This window comes from Eutrema salsugineum, unplaced genomic scaffold (genome assembly GCF_000478725.1).
Source record: "Eutrema salsugineum unplaced genomic scaffold, Eutsalg1_0 scaffold_10, whole genome shotgun sequence".
NCBI classification, from domain to species: domain Eukaryota; kingdom Viridiplantae; phylum Streptophyta; class Magnoliopsida; order Brassicales; family Brassicaceae; genus Eutrema; species Eutrema salsugineum.
The window spans coordinates 7,719,594-7,735,915 of NW_006256908.1; the positions used below are offsets into that span (position 1 = coordinate 7,719,594).

Sequence of the window (16,322 nt, forward strand, 5' to 3'; positions counted from 1 at the left end):
TGGAGTTTTTGATGAATTCGACGCATGCATGAGATTGATCGTTATAATTAAGAATTGGAAGCATGATCATTGTTAAAATGTGGGTAAAGACCCTAAGTTATTTCCAACCTGCTTAGTGTAATGTGTTTTGTGTTAGGGTATATATGTTTAACAAAACCTTGTGTTACTTCTTGATGATATATAGATGTTTTAAATACTTAATTAGGTTATTGATAGTTTGCTCTTGATCATGTATAATTATTTGTTTGACCTTATGTAGATGTGTATTAAACAAAACAAAAGATCATTCACTATAAATAAATCAAAGGACTGTCATTCCTAGGTAGTCACAATACACACAAATGCAAAAAAGAAAAAACCTTTAATTACGTTTAAAAAAAAATAGTTAAGACAACGTTTCTCTTAAATTGTAAGAGAGTTACATTCACCTGAAAGACTTTTAGTGTTTTTGTTGACTAAAATGACGGCATCTTGATACATCTTGATATAGTTGACATGCTTGCAAGTGGGTGATATCCTGAGGTTTTTTTTTTTAAAAAAAAAAAATGTTTCAGATTAATATGATTGAAGAATTGTGATTATGTGAAGTGGTTTCTTGTAAATATATATGGTTGTAAATAGATTACTTGTTTTCTTGCAAGACTAGCAAGACTCCCATCCTGTGAAAATGAGATAATAATTTTTTTGTTTAGTCAACAAATATTATGCATTATATCTAAGAGGGAAAAGCTTTTTTTTTTTTTTTTCATAAGAGGGAAAAGCTTGCCAGAAATATATGCATATAAGAGGGGAAAGACGTGACTTACTAATTTAGAGATCATTTTTTCAATGTTCTGAAGACCAAGCTCAGTGTCTGTTTTCATCTCGTTTACCTCTATTCTCATCTCGTTTACCTGCATTGAAGCAAGATTCCATGTGAACAATAACATATTATAAGTATATCAAAGAAAGACATTGATAGAGATAATCACATTAACAAGAATCACGGTGTACTTAAAAAAGAAACTTCTGTGAAATCAGAATACCAACATACACGATCCCATATATAAGATTGACTGATTGAGCTATAGTTAAACCTAAACTAAAGTAACTCGTAACAAAACCCTAACCAGAAATCTTCTCATAATTAGCCATGCCACAGAGAGAGAGAGAGAAGAACGTATCAATATTTATTTATTCCTACTCTGAAGTCTAGGAAAGATTAAGGCATCAATTGTTCAATACGATCGAGAAAGTGAAAAGCAAGATAATATAATGGGTTTCTTACATCACTTGAGATCTCTTCGACCTTCCGCGTCACGGACTCTATCTTCTTAACAAGATATTCTTTCATTGACTGCGCATAAGCAAATAAACTAAGTCACAAACCTCAAGCAAACAAATTAATATCTAAGAATAAAGGAATGTTTCGAATAACCATGATTGCTTTATGCATCGCGGCGAACTGGACAGATAAATCGGGATACATTGTTTTCGCCGGAAGAGTTACGATCTAGAACGACGGGTAGAAGGTTAAAAGAAAGTTGGATATGACTATATGAGTTGATTTCGGAGCAGAATATATATTGATTTTGATTTGTACTCGTGAACAAGTTTAGGTCTCTAATATACATATATCAAAGTAGGGGAAAATTACTTTACGAAATAATGCGGTTTCCTGCTGTTCCATCGCTTCTCCTCTACGTCACAGCAGTTCTCACAGCTACAGTCTCAGGTTTGTTTTCTTTTTCTCTACACTCTTTTGTTTCTTTTTCTCTCTCACACCCTCATTCTCTCTAGTTCTCCGTTTCACTTTTTGTTTGGTGTTAGTTTTTTTTTCTAAGTGATAACAAGATGAACTTTAGAGAGAAAAAGCTTTAATGACTACATTTTGTTATATTGATCAATCGATGCTTTCTCCTTCTCTTTTACAACATTCTTACATTTTGTTATATTGATCAATCAATGCTTTCTCATTCTCTTTTACAACATTCTTATAGAGCTACACAACTCATTGCATTCATACCTAATGATCTCTAGACATACCAACTTCTACTAGTCCATACCTCTAACACTAGACTAGTTTTACAAACAACTTAAATATTACAACAACTCTAATTGCTCTAACTTAGACTTAATCATCTCGAGACATACACACACTCCTCCTCTTTTATTCGTTTGGGCTTGTACAAATTCGCAGGCCCACTTGACTAACATGAGAAGCCCAATTTCTTTCTTTGACTATTCTTTCCCTTTGACTTTCTTTTTCTTTTCTGATTCTTTCTTTCACGACACAAAACTTCTTCTTCATCCTTTCTTCTTTTTCCTTTCTTCTTCTCCAACAATATCTGGTTTCTCTTTTATTTGTGAGGATTCAAATCAAGGAATTCAACTTCAACACGGGCTGTTCCTTACCAACTAAGGTACGGTTTTTTAAATTTTTCACGAAAACCCTAAAGCGTATGCCTTCGCATCGCCGATTCCTATTTGTATCCATTATTGATTTATTTCTCTCGCATCTTAATTTGCAGGATCTCTTCTACCTTCCCCCAATGGAAAATTTAATGGTTGTTTTTCCCGTGTTTATCAACCTATTCATGAAGATATGATGATAGTTTCTCTAGGGCTAAAAAAAAAAAACTCCAAAAATTTTGAATGTTTCTTGTTTCCATCAGAATCTGATTGTTTGTTTACCTGTTTGTGCAGAAATATGTTGAATTCTACGACAAAGATACTGCCACTCGAGGCTCCTCCTGCCGACGGGAATCTCAGTCCACTTCCTCCTTCGCAGTTAAACGATCAAGAAGTCCAAGAGAAGGCAGAGCAAAACAATCCAAACAAAGCTGTCGCGACTCATACGAAGGCTATTGGAATCATTCACCCACCTCCAGATATCAAAGCTATTATCCAGACAACGGCCAAGTATGTTTCTGACACCGGTTCGGAGTTTGAAAAGAAGATTATAGCTAAAGAAGCCGAGAATGCTAGATTCAACTTCTTGAAAAGCTCGGACCTTTATCATGCCTTTTACAAGCAGAAACTCACTAAATACCGTGCTCAGAGTCAAGATGGAGCTCAGGCTTCTGTTCTTAAACCTGATTCTGCAGATGACAATGAAGCAGTTGATGCAAAACCGGACCTTCAGGCTCAATTTAGGGTCCCTCCTAAGGCTCTTGAAGCTCCAGAACCTGAGAAGTATACAGTTAGAGTTTCTGAAGGGATCACGAGCGAGGAGCTTGATATTATTAAGCTCACAGCGCAGTTTGCGGGACGTAATGGGCAATTGTTTTTGAATGGATTGCAGAGTAGAGAAAGTAACAATCCTCTGTTTCAGTTTATGAAGCCAACACATTGGATGTTCCCTTTTTTCAATGCTCTGATCAATGTGTATTTGGACGTGTTAATGCCTCCCAAAGATTTCAAAGAGAAGCTGAGGAAGAGTGTTGCTGATTTTACGACCGTTCGTGACCGCTGCTTGAATCGTCTTGAATGGGACCGTTCTCAGGAGCAGCAGAGAAAGAAAGAAGAGGACGAGAAAGAGCTTGAGAGAGTGCAGATGGCTATGATTGATTGGCATGACTTCTCGGCTGTTGCATCGATAGATTTTGCAGACGAGGAGGATGAAGGGTTGCCACCTCCTACAACATATGAGGACGTTACAAGGAAGAGAAGAGTATCAACGATGGCAGAAGATGGAATTGTCGAAATGGAAATGGATGAAGAAGAAGTTAAGCTTGTTGCAGAAGGAATGAGAGCAACGACCCTGGAAGAGGAAGGTGGCTCTATGAAGATAGGAAATGTAAACGGAGAAGAAGCAGCATCTATGAGAATTGTTAAGAACTGGAAGAGGCCAGAAGATAGGATCGCAACAGAGAGAGATCTGACTAAAGTTGTTATATCACCAATTACTGGCGAGTTGATTCCCATTAACGAGATGTCTGAGCACATGAGGATTTCGCTTATTGATCCCAAGTTCAAAGAGCTGAAGGATCGGATGTTTGCTAAGATTCGTGACACCACTCTTGCACACGATGATGAGATTGCTAAAAACATAGTCGGGCTCGCTCGTCTGCGTCCTGATATCTTTGGAACAACCGAAGAAGAAGTCTCAAACGCTGTTAAAGCAGAAATTGAGAAGAAGAAGAAAGATGAGCAGCCTAAGCAAGTTATATGGGATGGTCACACAGGAAGTATCGGTCGCACAGCAAACCAAGCCTTGACTCAGAACTCTAACGGACAAGAGCAAGGCAATGGCGTTTATGGAGATCCCAGTACCTTCCCTGGTCTAGCTTCTCTTCCTCCTTCTGGACCAGGTCTCCGGCCATTACCACCACCTCCTAATCTCGCCTTGAACCTCCCTCGTCCTCCTCCTTCTGTTCAGTACCCTGGTTCACCGAGGCCATTAGGTGTTCCAGTGATGCAATCCATGCATCAACAACACCAGTTCTTGATGCCCGGGCCACCTGGACACCTGTCGATGATGATGAACCTAACACTACAAATGCAGCCTAGTATGCCTGTGCCTCCTCCACCAGGATCACATTTTGCCCATCTTCAAGTTCCTAAACCTTATGGTCAGTTTCCACCTCCTTCAATGGGAATGATGCAACCACCACCTATGTCTGGGATGCATCCTCCTCCACCACCAGTGGAGGCGCAACCAACTCTTCCTGAGGAGCCAGAGCCAAAGAGACAGAAGTTAGACGAGTCAGCTCTTGTTCCTGAAGACCAGTTTCTTGCTCAGCATCCGGTAATGTTTTCTTATCTTATTTTTTCCTTTTTTCTTGAGTTGTAATCTCACCTGTTTTAGAAAATTTTCAAGGTTCTGCCACGATCAGGGTGTCTGTTCCAAACGTGGATGATGGGAAATTCATTGAGATCACAGTGCAGTGTTTATCTGAAAACGTGGCAACTTTGAAGGAGAAGATAGCCGGGGAGACACAATTTCCAGCAAACAAACAGAAGTTAAGTGGAAAAGCCGGGTTCTTAAAGGACAACATGTCACTTGCACATTACAATGTGGAAGAAGGAGAAGTCCTAACACTGTCTTTGAGAGAACGTGGTGGGAGAAAAAGATAGAGACGCTGGTGGATGCAGGGAATTGCTTTTTTATTCTCTTCTTTTTTTATTTGGTGCTTTTTTATTGGTGAACTAAACTCTCTTTACTGCTCTTTCTCTTATCTATGGAGTTTTAGATGAGGAATGATTATCACTGACTTAAATTTGTTTTGTATTTGCAGCTAGGCAACGATTGGGCTCTGTAATCTAAAAAAATCCACTTTTTGGTGTATGTCGATCCACTGCTCGTTTGTCCATATGCAAGTGCAAGTATAGTTGCTGGACATTAAAAAAAGATTAGTCAATGTATGATCAATCTAAGTAATAGCCAAGAAGAAACAGAATTTAGTAGAAACTACCGTTTATGCCCATTAAAGCAGAGAATGCAACATTGTTAAGACCATCTTCATAAACGTTTTCTGTTAAACTCTGGTTCAAAAAAATTATCTGAAATCAAAAGGGTGCATTAGGTATGAAACCCCAGGAACTATGTGGAAACACCATTAACTAACTTCAGTCACCGAATATAAATTAGGACTGATGATGCAAGCGTTCTTGAGCTTGTAGTTTAGACACAATGGTGTTCAACTACGCATTTCCAAGCCACTTGATCTTTTGCTAACTTTTCTTTCTTGTTCAGTGGCCTCAACCTTATATTAAAAACGATCTTTCTCCTCCCTTGATCTTAAGCTTCCACCTGGTATTACAGCTTGTGTTCTGTCCATCTCGGACACATGTTTTATTTTGAGATTGTTTTGAGTTTTACTTTGAATTCTGTTTTGCGTTTCAGTTGCAGGTTTTGAGTGTCTAAATTACATGTTTTAATGCTAGTTTAAAAACTGAAATTTCCAGGTTCTAAAACTGAAAGTTTCAGGCTCAAAAACTCCAAATTGCAGGTTCTAAAAGGAGAAAAAATTGTAGCTTCTAAAGAAGCATTAGCCAATGAATAAACAAACCATTTGAACATTACTAATTAAGAACATGATAACAAAACAAAATAAGACAAAATTCCATCAAACAGCCTTGAGCGTAAAGACTGAACCAGAGATAATGAACTAGAAACTTAAAAAGCACGACACAAACAGAGATAATGAACCAGAGACTATTACGTTAGAATGTTGCAGTCTGCAATTATTACGTTAAATCGAATAGTGGTTGCTATCCGAGTATATATATATGCTCTACTATACAACCATTTTGTGTTGATAATGATTAGTTACAATGAGGACCAGTGAACGATTTGAAAATACAAGAACGAGGATTGACCTTAAGTAATTATCTACATCATCACAAAGGAAGATCGGTAACTCGTTTATGAGAAGACCCTGTCTTGGAGAATTCAGGGTCTGCTTTCTGTGTAGAAGGTAACAGTTTATAAATCCAGGCCGCAGAGACAGCTCCAAGTGTTGGAGCCAGCAAGTAAATCCAGATCCCTTTGTAACATCCCCACACTAGCGCAGGCCCTAAGCTTCTTGCTGGATTCATCGATGCTCCTGATACCTCTCTGTGAAACGAAAGATTCAATTTTTTTTCGATTGGTTAGCCAAAACAGAGTCATTACCATTGAAGAATCAAGCTTAAGGAGACTGAGGAGGGAAAAGCGAAAATTACCCGGCAAAGATAACATTCAGTGTGACGGTTGCGCCGATGATTAACCCCTCTAGTTCCTCACTCTGCAAGATTCATTAATGTTCAAGAACTGAAATTTATATATATATATGAACAAGACATGTGTGTAGTGTTTTTGGATGTTGATCACTTACTGTTCTCTTGGAGGTTGTAATGGCACAGACGACTAACATTAAGAAGCAGGTGATGACGAACTCCATCACAAATGCTTGAAGATCAGACCCAGAAGGAGATGACCCGAGGAAGACATCGTGTTTCTTGCTGCATACATCGTTGTTCAGATCAAACAGAAGACGCAGAGTCGCAGAGGCCAAGGTTGATCCGATGACTTGAACGGTCAAGTAGGCCGGGACATGGTGCAGAGGGAATCTCTGGGTCGATGCTAAGGCAATAGTGACGGCAGGATTGAAATGTGCAGAGGTGTGGCCTAGAGTATAAACAAGAACCATTATCACTAGACCCCAAACCACTGCAATGCCAACAAGAGTCACTGCATTGTGGTATTGAGCATTCACGGCGATAGCAGCACAACCGGCAAATATCAAGTAATAAGTTCCCACGAGCTCCGCTATAAGCTGCAGATCATTTTGCTCATCGTGTTAGCTAATAGAAAACATGAAATGGGTTTGCAGAAAAAGAGAAGCTTTGAAGAGTGAATTAAGACTACCTTTTGCAAGAAATGGACAGAGAACAATGGCGGCGATGTGTGAGGAAACGGAGGAGGAGAAGTGTCTGAAACAGAAGAAGCTTGGATGTTGAGTACAACAACATTTCCATGGTTACTTTTGCTAAGAGATATGTCATCCATTTGATTTTTTTGTTTGTTTATGGTTTGCTCAATCTGAAAAATAGAAAGAAGGAAAAAGAGAGTATAAAGCCTTGTTTGATTGATGTTTGAAGTTTTTGTGTTTTAGAGATTGTAATGAGGTTCTGCCTTTATAGTTCCTTTACCAAAACCCAAAAACAAAATGAGAAAAAAAGTAATTACAAAAAGTCAAATTTTGCTTTCTAGCAACTTGTTTGAGCAAAATCATGGTTTATTGGATGGGTGGTTATTTAATTTAATAAGTAAAAGCTGGATACTACTGAATTTGCAAATGGTTTTGGAGAGTAAAAGACACAGGTCGAAGCCAAATGGTTATTATAATCATTTATGTTAAGACAGCCAAATGGATAGTATAATTTATACGAAGAAAGCCAAAACCAGTTTTAGTATTTGGTTTGGTTTCCTGGTTCATTGTGTTTTCTAAATTTGTTAGTTTAGGAAACTACAGTGCAAGTTACTCATTAAGAAGTTAGAACTATAAAGAAGGACCCGTATCCGAACCTGAACCCGAATCCGAATTCGAAACCGACCCACGAACATTTTTAAACTCAGTTTTTCAGATGTGGCTCTTCTGAGCTTGCAAATGCTCAAACCAGAGAAACTAGCGTTCTCCATTTGCCGCCAATTTCCATTACTCAAACCAAGACAACTCGAGGAAGCACGACGCGATCTTGTGAGGGACTTTCTTTGCCGGCTGAAAAAATGCGTCTCCGTGAACCAATTGCGAGAGATTCAAGCACAGATGTTATTGAACTCCGTCGAAAAACCAAATTTTCTGATTCCCAGGGCCGTCGAGCTTGGAGACTTCAGTTATGCCTCTTTTCTCTTCTCCGCGACGGAAGAACCAAACCACCACTCCTTCAATTTCATGATCCGAGGGTTAACCAACACGTGGCATGACCACGGAGCGGCTCTGTCGCTGTATCGCCGGATGAAGTTTTCTGGGTTAAAGCCCGACAATTTCACATATAATTTTGTTTTCGTCGCGTGCGGGAATCTCCCGGAGCTTGGGGTTGGTAGATCTGTTCATTCGTCGTTGTTCAAAGTCGGATTGGAAAGAGACGATCACGTGATTCATTCCTTGATGATCATGTATGCGAAATGTGGTCATGTCTCTTATGCCCGGAAGGTGTTCGATGAAATTACTGAGAAAAAAGGTATTGTGTCCTGGAACACGATGATCTCTGCGTATTCTCTGGCGGGTCACGCGAACGAGGCGGTGGATTTGTTTAGGAAAATGGAGGAGGAGGAGGAGGAAAGAGTTGAACCAAATGAGAGGACTTTGGTCAGTGTTTTGGGTGCTTGTGCCCATTTGGGGGATTTAAAAACTGGTAGGTTTCTGGAGGAGATAGCCATCACCAAGAAGATCGGGTTAAGCACGTTCCTAGGGCCTACGTTGATCAGTATGTATGGAAAATGCGGTGAATTGGATTCGGCCACAAGGGTTTTCAATCAAATGATTAAGAAGGATTGTGTTCCTTGGAATGCTATGATCACTGTGTAAGTCAAATGTTTCGAAACTTTATTCATATAAAGTCTGAATTTTTTACCCCGTTGATAAAGCTGGATTTGATCTATTTTGGTTGTTCTTTCTGATTTCTTCTCAGATACTCGCAAAATGGGAAGTCAAGTGAAGCTATTAAACTGTTTCTTGAGATGAAAAAAAGCAGAGTTTCCCCGGACGCGATTACAATATCTACGGTACTGTCTGCTTGTGGTTCGGTTGGAGCTCTTGAGTTAGGCAAAAAGATTGAGACATACGCTTCGGAAACAGGCTTGCAACATAACATCTACGTGGCCACAGCACTAGTCGACATGTACGGAAAATGCGGAAGCATAGAGGAAGCTCTGAGAGTATTTGAAGCCATGCCGTTAAAAAACGAAGCAACTTGGAACGCTATGATAACCGCTTATGCTCACCATGGACAAGCTCAAGAAGCTCTCCTGCTGTTTGATCAGATGCCAGTTCCTCCAAGTGATGTGACATTCGTCGGAGTACTCTCAGCTTGTGTGCACGCGGGTTTGGTCGATCAGGGCCGTCGATATTTTCATCAGATGACTTCTTCATTCGGTTTGGTCCCGAAAATCGAGCATTTCACAAGCATGATCGATCTCCTGTCTCGTGCGGGGCTGTTAAGCGAGGCTTGGGAGTTCATGGAGAGATTTCCTGGGAAGCCAGACGAGACCATGTTAGGAGCGATTCTTGGTGCGTGTCAGAAGAGAAAAAATGTGGCGATTGGAGAGAAAGCGATGAGGATGTTGATGGAGATGGAGGAAGCGAAGAACGCAGGAAACTATGTTATCTCTTCCAAGGTTTATGCTGATATGAAGATGTGGGATGAGTGTGCGAAGATGAGGGCGTTGATGAGAGACAGAGGCGTCGTTAAGACACCTGGATGTAGCTGGATTGAGATCAACGGTGAGACAATGGAGTTCATTGCCGGAAGCGATTATTTACAGTGTGGCAGGGGAGATTCCGGTTCGTTGTTCGGTTTGTTGGTAGAGGAGATGAAGAGGGAAAGGGATGATTTTTCAGTGGAAGTTTGATTTTTTTTGCTATTCCCTTACGCTGCGACTTTGTGAAGATGTAATTCTTGTGAAATTTGGTGTAAAAGATCTGAGTTAACTCGTCTTCTCTGACTTTCAAAGTGGTGCAAATAGTTCTAGGTCCGTGAAGGAGAGGCATGAACCGATATGCTTCATTTGATGCTTATAATGTGGGGACGAATGGGTGGTTGTCTGGTTAATGTCATAAATACTAACTTATGATTTTATGAGTTTTCGTTTCCATTTATATAACAATCTAATTGAAGTGTAATTCCAGAGAAACGAAAATGATTAATGGTACACAAATTGTCTACGTTTCAGATACGTGATTGAGCGAAAAAAAACTATCAAGCTACCAATTTATATTTATCGGTAATCAATTTGTTTGTCGTTCGTATAATCACTAATCTAAACTCAACTTTCCGGGAATTATTACCTAAGGGAAAAATAACGAACGGAGCCATCGCCAAACCAACAACCGTTCGGGTGAGCTAGACGAGAACGACGTCGCACCCGCCATTTTCTCCATCCTTGAAGCAATAGCTTCTTCACTTCAGATCTCTTCTTCATCCTCTTCTTCTCCTTCTTCTTCTTCTTCTCCGTCTTCTCTCTTCGTACCTTCCTCTCTCTCCATGTTCTACTGTATTCTCTAGGGTTTCGGATCCTTTGCCTGTTTTCGAGAGGTCGAATTCGATACCTTAGATCCGGCGGTGGAGTGGAAATCGCTTTCGCTATCTCTTCCCATCATTTTGGGTTTCTACTGTCTGATTTTTTTGAAAATCTGAAGATTCTCTTCGTGGATCCAGCAAAATGGCGGATTCCGAGCCAATTTCGCCTGGCCAGGTACTGTATCGCGTAACTTTGGTGTCTCAAGCTTCAGCGTGATCTTAGTTTCATCATTTTTGCTAACTTCTCCCGCGGATTCATAGATTTAGAATGATTTAGTTTTGTAGTTGAATATGAATATGTGATTCCTACTACATCATTAGGGTGTCGAGTGATTGAATTGACAATTTGGATCAGTTTCCTAGAGAGATTGATATTGCTGTCTTAAGAAATCTAGTGTCTTAATACTGTTTTTCAAATGCCCATCCCGTTTGTTTGTTTCCAAATCGAAGCAACCTTCTTCAATCTCGAAGATTTAGCTTAATCTTGATTCTTAAACGATGCACTCTAAAGATTTGGTTTTGGGTGAGAGAACATAATTCCTGTATTGTATCTTTCTTGATAGCTTCTTTTTCTTTAAATGCAGGTTTCGTTTCTGCTCGGAGTCATCCCTGTCTTCATAGCATGGATATACTCAGAGTTTCTAGAGTATAAGAGGTCTTCATTGCACTCTAAAGTGTATGTATTGGGAATATAATTTACAACTTTATACGGCTCACTTGTTCTGTTCTGTATCTAACTTGACAGTAGTCTATATCTGCTTTGTTTCACTTCATTTTTTTTTTCTGGTTTCCAATATCTTTCCCTCTTACTTGCAGTCATTCAGATAATAATTTGGTTGAACTGGGTGAGGTGAAAAACAAGGAAGAGGAAGTAGCAGTTTTACTGGAAGGAGGTCTTCCAAGATCAGTCTCTTCGAAGTTCTATAACTCGCCTATCAAAACGAACTTGATTAGGTAGTTATAGCGAATTCTTCTTTTTTGGTTTCTTCGAGTGGAGTGTTCTCTCCATAAAAATCGTTCTTAATACCATTTATGTTTGTCTGCTTGTAGGTTTCTGACGCTGGATGACTCTTTCTTGATTGAAAATCGAGCAACCTTGAGAGCAATGTAAGTTCCTAAATTATCAGAATGGATTCATGCTGATCATCATACTCTCCCATTGACTGTATTAGCTCCTCTCAGGGCTGAGTTTGGGGCGATTCTTTTTTACTTCTATATTTGCGATCGAACGAACTTGCTTGGAGAGTCGAAAAAGGTGCGTCCTCTAAATTTCTTTGACGAATTTTCCTTTCTCGGTTTCAATCAGTCATCAAAGATTTAAAACAATTTACTCGCGAAATATGTGTAAAATGTAGTGTCGGAGGTAGAAATCTTAGTCGGAAAATTGTTTTGCAACTGATTACACTTCTTTTTCTTATATGCTTTCCATTTTCAGAATTACAACCGAGACCTTTTCCTCTTTCTCTACTGTCTGCTCATCATAGTGTCAGCCATGACATCCTTGAAGAAACACAATGACAAATCACCAATTACAGGGAAATCCATCCTCTATCTTAATCGTCACCAGACTGAAGAGTGGAAGGGATGGATGCAGGTAATAGATTTACTCTTTTCTCAGTAGGTTTCCATTACCTTTTCATTAGTCTTTCGCTTTTACTTCCCAGCATAATTCTGAGCTTTTTGATATCACCGTTTGATATTTTGTTTTGCAATTTCTTTTTCATGCTGATTCACTGTTCTTGTGTCTTTGCAGGTTCTATTTCTGATGTATCATTACTTTGCTGCGGCTGAGATATATAATGCAATCCGAGTCTTCATCGCTGCCTACGTCTGGATGACTGGTTTTGGGAACTTTTCTTATTACTATATCAGAAAGGATTTCTCCCTAGCACGATTCACTCAGGTCAAATCGACAGTTTCAAATTTTTTTTTTATTGTTGTCAACAGTTTCAATTTCTTTAGTTAATAAGTTTACCATGATATATGCTTCTATAAAGCATATGTTTCTTTCAATGACTCAAGATGCTCATGAAGTCTTTTACTTCTTACAGATGATGTGGCGTCTTAACTTATTCGTGGCTTTTAGCTGCATTATTCTCAATAATGATTATATGCTATACTACATCTGTCCAATGCACACTCTGTTCACTCTAATGGTGTATGGAGCCCTTGGTATCTTCAGTCGGTATAACGAAATACCATCAGTAATGGCTGTGAAGATTGCTTCATGCTTTCTTGTGGTCATCTTAATGTGGGAGATTCCTGGAGTTTTTGAGATTTTCTGGAGTCCTCTTACATTCTTACTGGGTCAGTATCGGACTTTTCACAGATCTATTGATTTTGGCATGGTTAACTGCATATCTGTCTCGTCCGAAAACATTTTTGACGGCGAAGTTTGGATGCCATTTGCTTATTAGGATCTGTGTGAATGTATGTTGACTAACATTTGGTTTATGTCCTTAAACAACTGCAGGATACACTGATCCAGCTAAACCAGATCTACCGCTTCTACATGAATGGCACTTTAGATCAGGACTTGACCGCTACATATGGATTGTTGGAATGATATATGCCTATTTCCATCCCACTGTAACTCTTGAGCCTATGGTGCTTTCATTATATATATATCTTCTCATGAAACCCACCATTTACATCTTTTTTGACATTTTCATCTCAGGTAGAGAGATGGATGGAGAAATTGGAGGAGTGTGATGCCAAGAGAAAGATATCAATAAAAACAAGCATAATTGCAGTTTCCTCCTTCGTGAGTTTGGCTTCTCTCTGACTTATGCATCGTATGTAATTGATATAATTCTGATTGGCGAAGTTGTGTTCTTCATATTGTTCAGGTTGGTTACCTATGGTATGAATACATCTACAAGCTTGACAAAGTTACCTACAACAAATATCATCCCTACACATCATGGATTCCAATAACGTTAGTATCAAACCTCTTTTCTGTCACCCAAAAACGTCAAATCTTGAGATAGTCTTCCTTTGGATCCTGACTTTAGCTTTAATTCTGTTGTCTCAGTGTCTACATCTGTCTACGAAATTCCACACAACAGCTGCGAAATTTCTCCCTGACACTATTTGCGTATGTTTCTCAATTTTAGTCCATTTTCAACCAAGCTTGGTGTTTATTCTGTACACATCTCTAACAAAACGCAACTTTCATGATCTTCCTAGGTGGCTCGGCAAGATCACTCTGGAGACCTATATTTCTCAGTTTCACATCTGGTTAAGGTCAGCAAGAAACTGTTTCTTTTCTCCCAGATAAGTAGGCATGAAACAATTTGTCTTAAGGATTTACGAATGAAATTTTAACTAAAATTTGTATTTACTTCAGATCGAATGTGCCTAATGGACAGCCTAAGTGGCTATTATCCATCATTCCAGAATACCCAATGCTCAACTTCATGCTCACCACGGCCATCTATGTCTTGGTAAAGCAATAGTAGAATCTGTGGAGGAAAACACAACTTTCATACACTCTGCATTATATAAAATGTAATTTGTTCTCTTGATTTATTTTCTTCAGGTGTCTCATCGGCTTTTCGAGCTTACCAATACTTTAAAGTCTGTTTTCATACCCACAAAAGATGACAAGAGGCTGCTCCACAACGTCCTCGCTGGAGCTGCCATCTCTTTCTGTTTATATTTAACCGCTCTCATTCTTCTTCAGATCCCACACTAACCATGTAAGAACTCTTTTACTCCTCCTGGTTCATTGCAGCCACTTTTAATGATTAGAATGCTCGCTTAGGAAGAGGTACAACTCTCGGTTAACACGCTAGAACCACTTTTCGTTTACAGGAGGGACTATAAACATGTGGAAAACATGAATCTCATAGAGGTTTCTATGTCAAACTTGTTAAATAGTTACGACACACGTCTCATATCGACAATAAAGATTTGTTTTCGAAGATGAGTAATTTTTGAAGCTTGCCAGATGAAGCGTCTTTTGAGTAATTGAAACAAGAGAGGTTTCAGATAATGGCTGATCAAAGTGAAGCATCTTGTGGCATTTGGACGGCATCATCTTAGTTTTCTCTCTTTTCTGTTGTAATTTTGCCATAAGTTTCCAATATATAGTTTCATTTGCCTTTTTGTTCCTCTGTATTGCTATATTGTCAAAATACAGAACAAATATCATCTACCATTTTTTTTACCAGAATGGATTACTCAATTCAATTTGTGTCTTTCGATAAAACGCCAACACAGTTGAGAAAAAGAGGTTGGATTTCTGATAAATCATACAAAGATACGACAAAGGAAATTTCACAAATTTACATAAGGAACCATAACAAACAAACTCTCTTTCTCTGCTCTCACTCACATAATAAGCTTTTATCTCGCTCACTTTCCGGGGACGAAGTTGGTGGCGAAGGCCCATGCGTTGTTGTTGACTGGATCAGCCAAATGGTCGGCGAGGTTCTCCAACGGTCCCTTTCCGGTGACGATGGCCTGAATGAAGAATCCGAACATAGAGAACATAGCCAACCTTCCGTTCTTGATCTCCTTCACCTTCAACTCAGCGAAAGCTTCTGGGTCGGTAGCGAGGCCCAATGGGTCGAAACTTCCACCTGGGTAAAGCAAGTCCTCTGCTTCTCCCAACGGACCGTCTCCGGCAACTCTGTAACCCTCAACAGCTCCCATGAGGATCACTTGAGTGGCCCAGATAGCTAAGATACTCTGAGCGTGGACCAAGCTCGGGTTGCCCAAGTAATCGAGCCCTCCTTCGCTGAAGATCTGTGAACCGGCCTTGAACCAAACCGCTTCTCCGAACTTCACTCCGTTCCGAGCCAAGAGCTCAGGGAAAACACATCCTAGGGCTCCGAGCATGGCCCATCTGCAGTGGATAACTTCTAGCTCACGGTTCCTTGCGAAAGTCTCTGGGTCGGCGGATAGACCGGCGGTGTCCCATCCGTAGTCTCCGGGGAACTCACCGGTGAGGTAGCTTGGGGGCTCGCCGGAGAATGGACCCAAGTACTTGACTCTGTCGGATCCGTACCATGGGCTGCCAGATGGGCCTGTGGGCTTGGCGGTTTTGCGCATGGTGACACGACCGGTTCCAAATACTTCGGAGGCTGCCGGTGAGAGCTTCACGGCCTTTCCGGCGAAGGCAGGGGAGGACAGAGCCATGGTTGAGGCAGCCATTGGAATTCTTCTTCTTTTTTTTCTTTTTTTGGTTTTTTTTTTTGTGACTGGTGAGAGTGATTGAAAATGGTTGGGGTATAGATCCATTTTATAGAAATCTTAAGAATGAGATTTTGGATATGTCGTTTGGTTGTCCTATGTGTCACTCTCTACTCCACCAACTTTTGGTTTAGATTCTTTGATTGCAATGAAGACACTTGTGATTTTTACACTGGAAAATTTGAGTAAATTACCACAAATAAAGGCTACTTTGTTTTGAATTAACTCGACGCTGATGATTCGTTTCAAGCGGATAGAAATATGTCAAAAAATACAGGTGGCATGCAATCAGTGGATATTCGTATATGCTGAGACGGTACAAGATATCTAAATTATCTATCTAAACACAACTCAACTCCTAACTACAAATGGGAACACTTATGCCAGCTCAGTAAGACAAAAAAATCTAAGCTCCA

At 39.8% G+C, this 16,322-nt stretch overlaps 5 protein-coding genes across 8 annotated transcripts; 3 read left to right on the plus strand and 2 right to left on the minus strand.

The window, feature by feature from the left end:
- The first annotated feature begins 2,252 nt into the window (after positions 1–2,252).
- Positions 2,253–5,466, plus strand: LOC18026542 (probable splicing factor 3A subunit 1). 4 transcript variants are annotated; one of them, XM_024161081.1, is made up of 4 exons: positions 2,253–2,402; positions 2,511–2,546; positions 2,686–4,729; positions 4,790–5,466. In XM_024161081.1, the coding sequence occupies exons 3-4, from the start codon at positions 2,690–2,692 to the stop codon at positions 4,895–4,897; spliced, it is 2,148 nt and encodes a 715-aa protein (XP_024016849.1). In that variant the 5' UTR covers positions 2,253–2,402; positions 2,511–2,546; positions 2,686–2,689; the 3' UTR covers positions 4,898–5,466. The 4 variants fall into 4 exon arrangements, with proteins under 4 accessions (XP_024016849.1, XP_024016851.1, XP_024016852.1 ...); XM_024161083.1 differs by having other exon boundaries at positions 4,802–5,466; XM_024161084.1 differs by having other exon boundaries at positions 4,818–5,350.
- Positions 5,467–6,324: 858 nt separating this feature from the next.
- Positions 6,325–7,474, minus strand: LOC18026543 (aquaporin NIP2-1). Its single transcript, XM_006410521.2, has 4 exons — positions 7,334–7,474; positions 6,801–7,241; positions 6,649–6,710; positions 6,325–6,541 (listed from the first exon to the last, which is right to left on the minus strand). The coding sequence occupies exons 1-4, from the start codon at positions 7,472–7,474 to the stop codon at positions 6,325–6,327; spliced, it is 861 nt and encodes a 286-aa protein (XP_006410584.1).
- A 595-nt stretch (positions 7,475–8,069) lies between these two features.
- LOC18026544 (pentatricopeptide repeat-containing protein At2g34400) lies at positions 8,070–10,257 on the plus strand. The gene is made up of 2 exons (XM_006410522.2): positions 8,070–8,992; positions 9,100–10,257. The coding sequence occupies exons 1-2, from the start codon at positions 8,076–8,078 to the stop codon at positions 10,037–10,039; spliced, it is 1,857 nt and encodes a 618-aa protein (XP_006410585.1). The 5' UTR covers positions 8,070–8,075; the 3' UTR covers positions 10,040–10,257.
- A 192-nt stretch (positions 10,258–10,449) lies between these two features.
- LOC18026545 (protein REDUCED WALL ACETYLATION 3) lies at positions 10,450–14,896 on the plus strand. Its single transcript, XM_006410523.2, has 16 exons — positions 10,450–10,882; positions 11,292–11,383; positions 11,524–11,661; positions 11,758–11,814; positions 11,890–11,962; positions 12,143–12,301; positions 12,461–12,610; positions 12,759–13,014; positions 13,181–13,296; positions 13,385–13,471; positions 13,557–13,645; positions 13,742–13,804; positions 13,897–13,953; positions 14,057–14,153; positions 14,249–14,408; positions 14,524–14,896. The coding sequence occupies exons 1-15, from the start codon at positions 10,850–10,852 to the stop codon at positions 14,402–14,404; spliced, it is 1,623 nt and encodes a 540-aa protein (XP_006410586.1). The 5' UTR covers positions 10,450–10,849; the 3' UTR covers positions 14,405–14,408; positions 14,524–14,896.
- A 35-nt stretch (positions 14,897–14,931) lies between these two features.
- On the minus strand, positions 14,932–15,941 carry LOC18026546 (chlorophyll a-b binding protein 1, chloroplastic). The gene has a single exon (XM_006410524.2). The coding sequence runs from the start codon at positions 15,865–15,867 to the stop codon at positions 15,067–15,069; it is 801 nt and encodes a 266-aa protein (XP_006410587.1). The 5' UTR covers positions 15,868–15,941; the 3' UTR covers positions 14,932–15,066.
- Positions 15,942–16,322: the final 381 nt, after the last annotated feature.

Excerpts from the sequence above, each read along its gene's own strand:
- LOC18026546 (XM_006410524.2), bottom strand. The coding sequence starts at position 15,867 with ATGGCTGCCTCAACCATGGCTCTGTCCTCCCCTGCCTTCGCCGGAAAG.
- LOC18026544 (XM_006410522.2), top strand. The coding sequence starts at position 8,076 with ATGCTCAAACCAGAGAAACTAGCGTTCTCCATTTGCCGCCAATTTCCA. Across the intron at positions 8,993-9,099 it reads TGGAATGCTATGATCACTGT|ATACTCGCAAAATGGGAAGT; the intron begins GTAAGTCAAATG and ends ATTTCTTCTCAG.
- LOC18026542 (XM_024161081.1), top strand. The coding sequence starts at position 2,690 with ATGTTGAATTCTACGACAAAGATACTGCCACTCGAGGCTCCTCCTGCC. Across the intron at positions 4,730-4,789 it reads AGTTTCTTGCTCAGCATCCG|AAAATTTTCAAGGTTCTGCC; the intron begins GTAATGTTTTCT and ends CACCTGTTTTAG.
- LOC18026543 (XM_006410521.2), bottom strand. The coding sequence starts at position 7,474 with ATGGATGACATATCTCTTAGCAAAAGTAACCATGGAAATGTTGTTGTA. Across the intron at positions 7,242-7,333 it reads CTGTCCATTTCTTGCAAAAG|CTTATAGCGGAGCTCGTGGG; the intron begins GTAGTCTTAATT and ends AATGATCTGCAG. Across the intron at positions 6,711-6,800 it reads TTACAACCTCCAAGAGAACA|AGTGAGGAACTAGAGGGGTT; the intron begins GTAAGTGATCAA and ends TGAATCTTGCAG.
- LOC18026545 (XM_006410523.2), top strand. The coding sequence starts at position 10,850 with ATGGCGGATTCCGAGCCAATTTCGCCTGGCCAG. Across the intron at positions 10,883-11,291 it reads AGCCAATTTCGCCTGGCCAG|GTTTCGTTTCTGCTCGGAGT; the intron begins GTACTGTATCGC and ends CTTTAAATGCAG. Across the intron at positions 12,302-12,460 it reads AGTGGAAGGGATGGATGCAG|GTTCTATTTCTGATGTATCA; the intron begins GTAATAGATTTA and ends GTGTCTTTGCAG.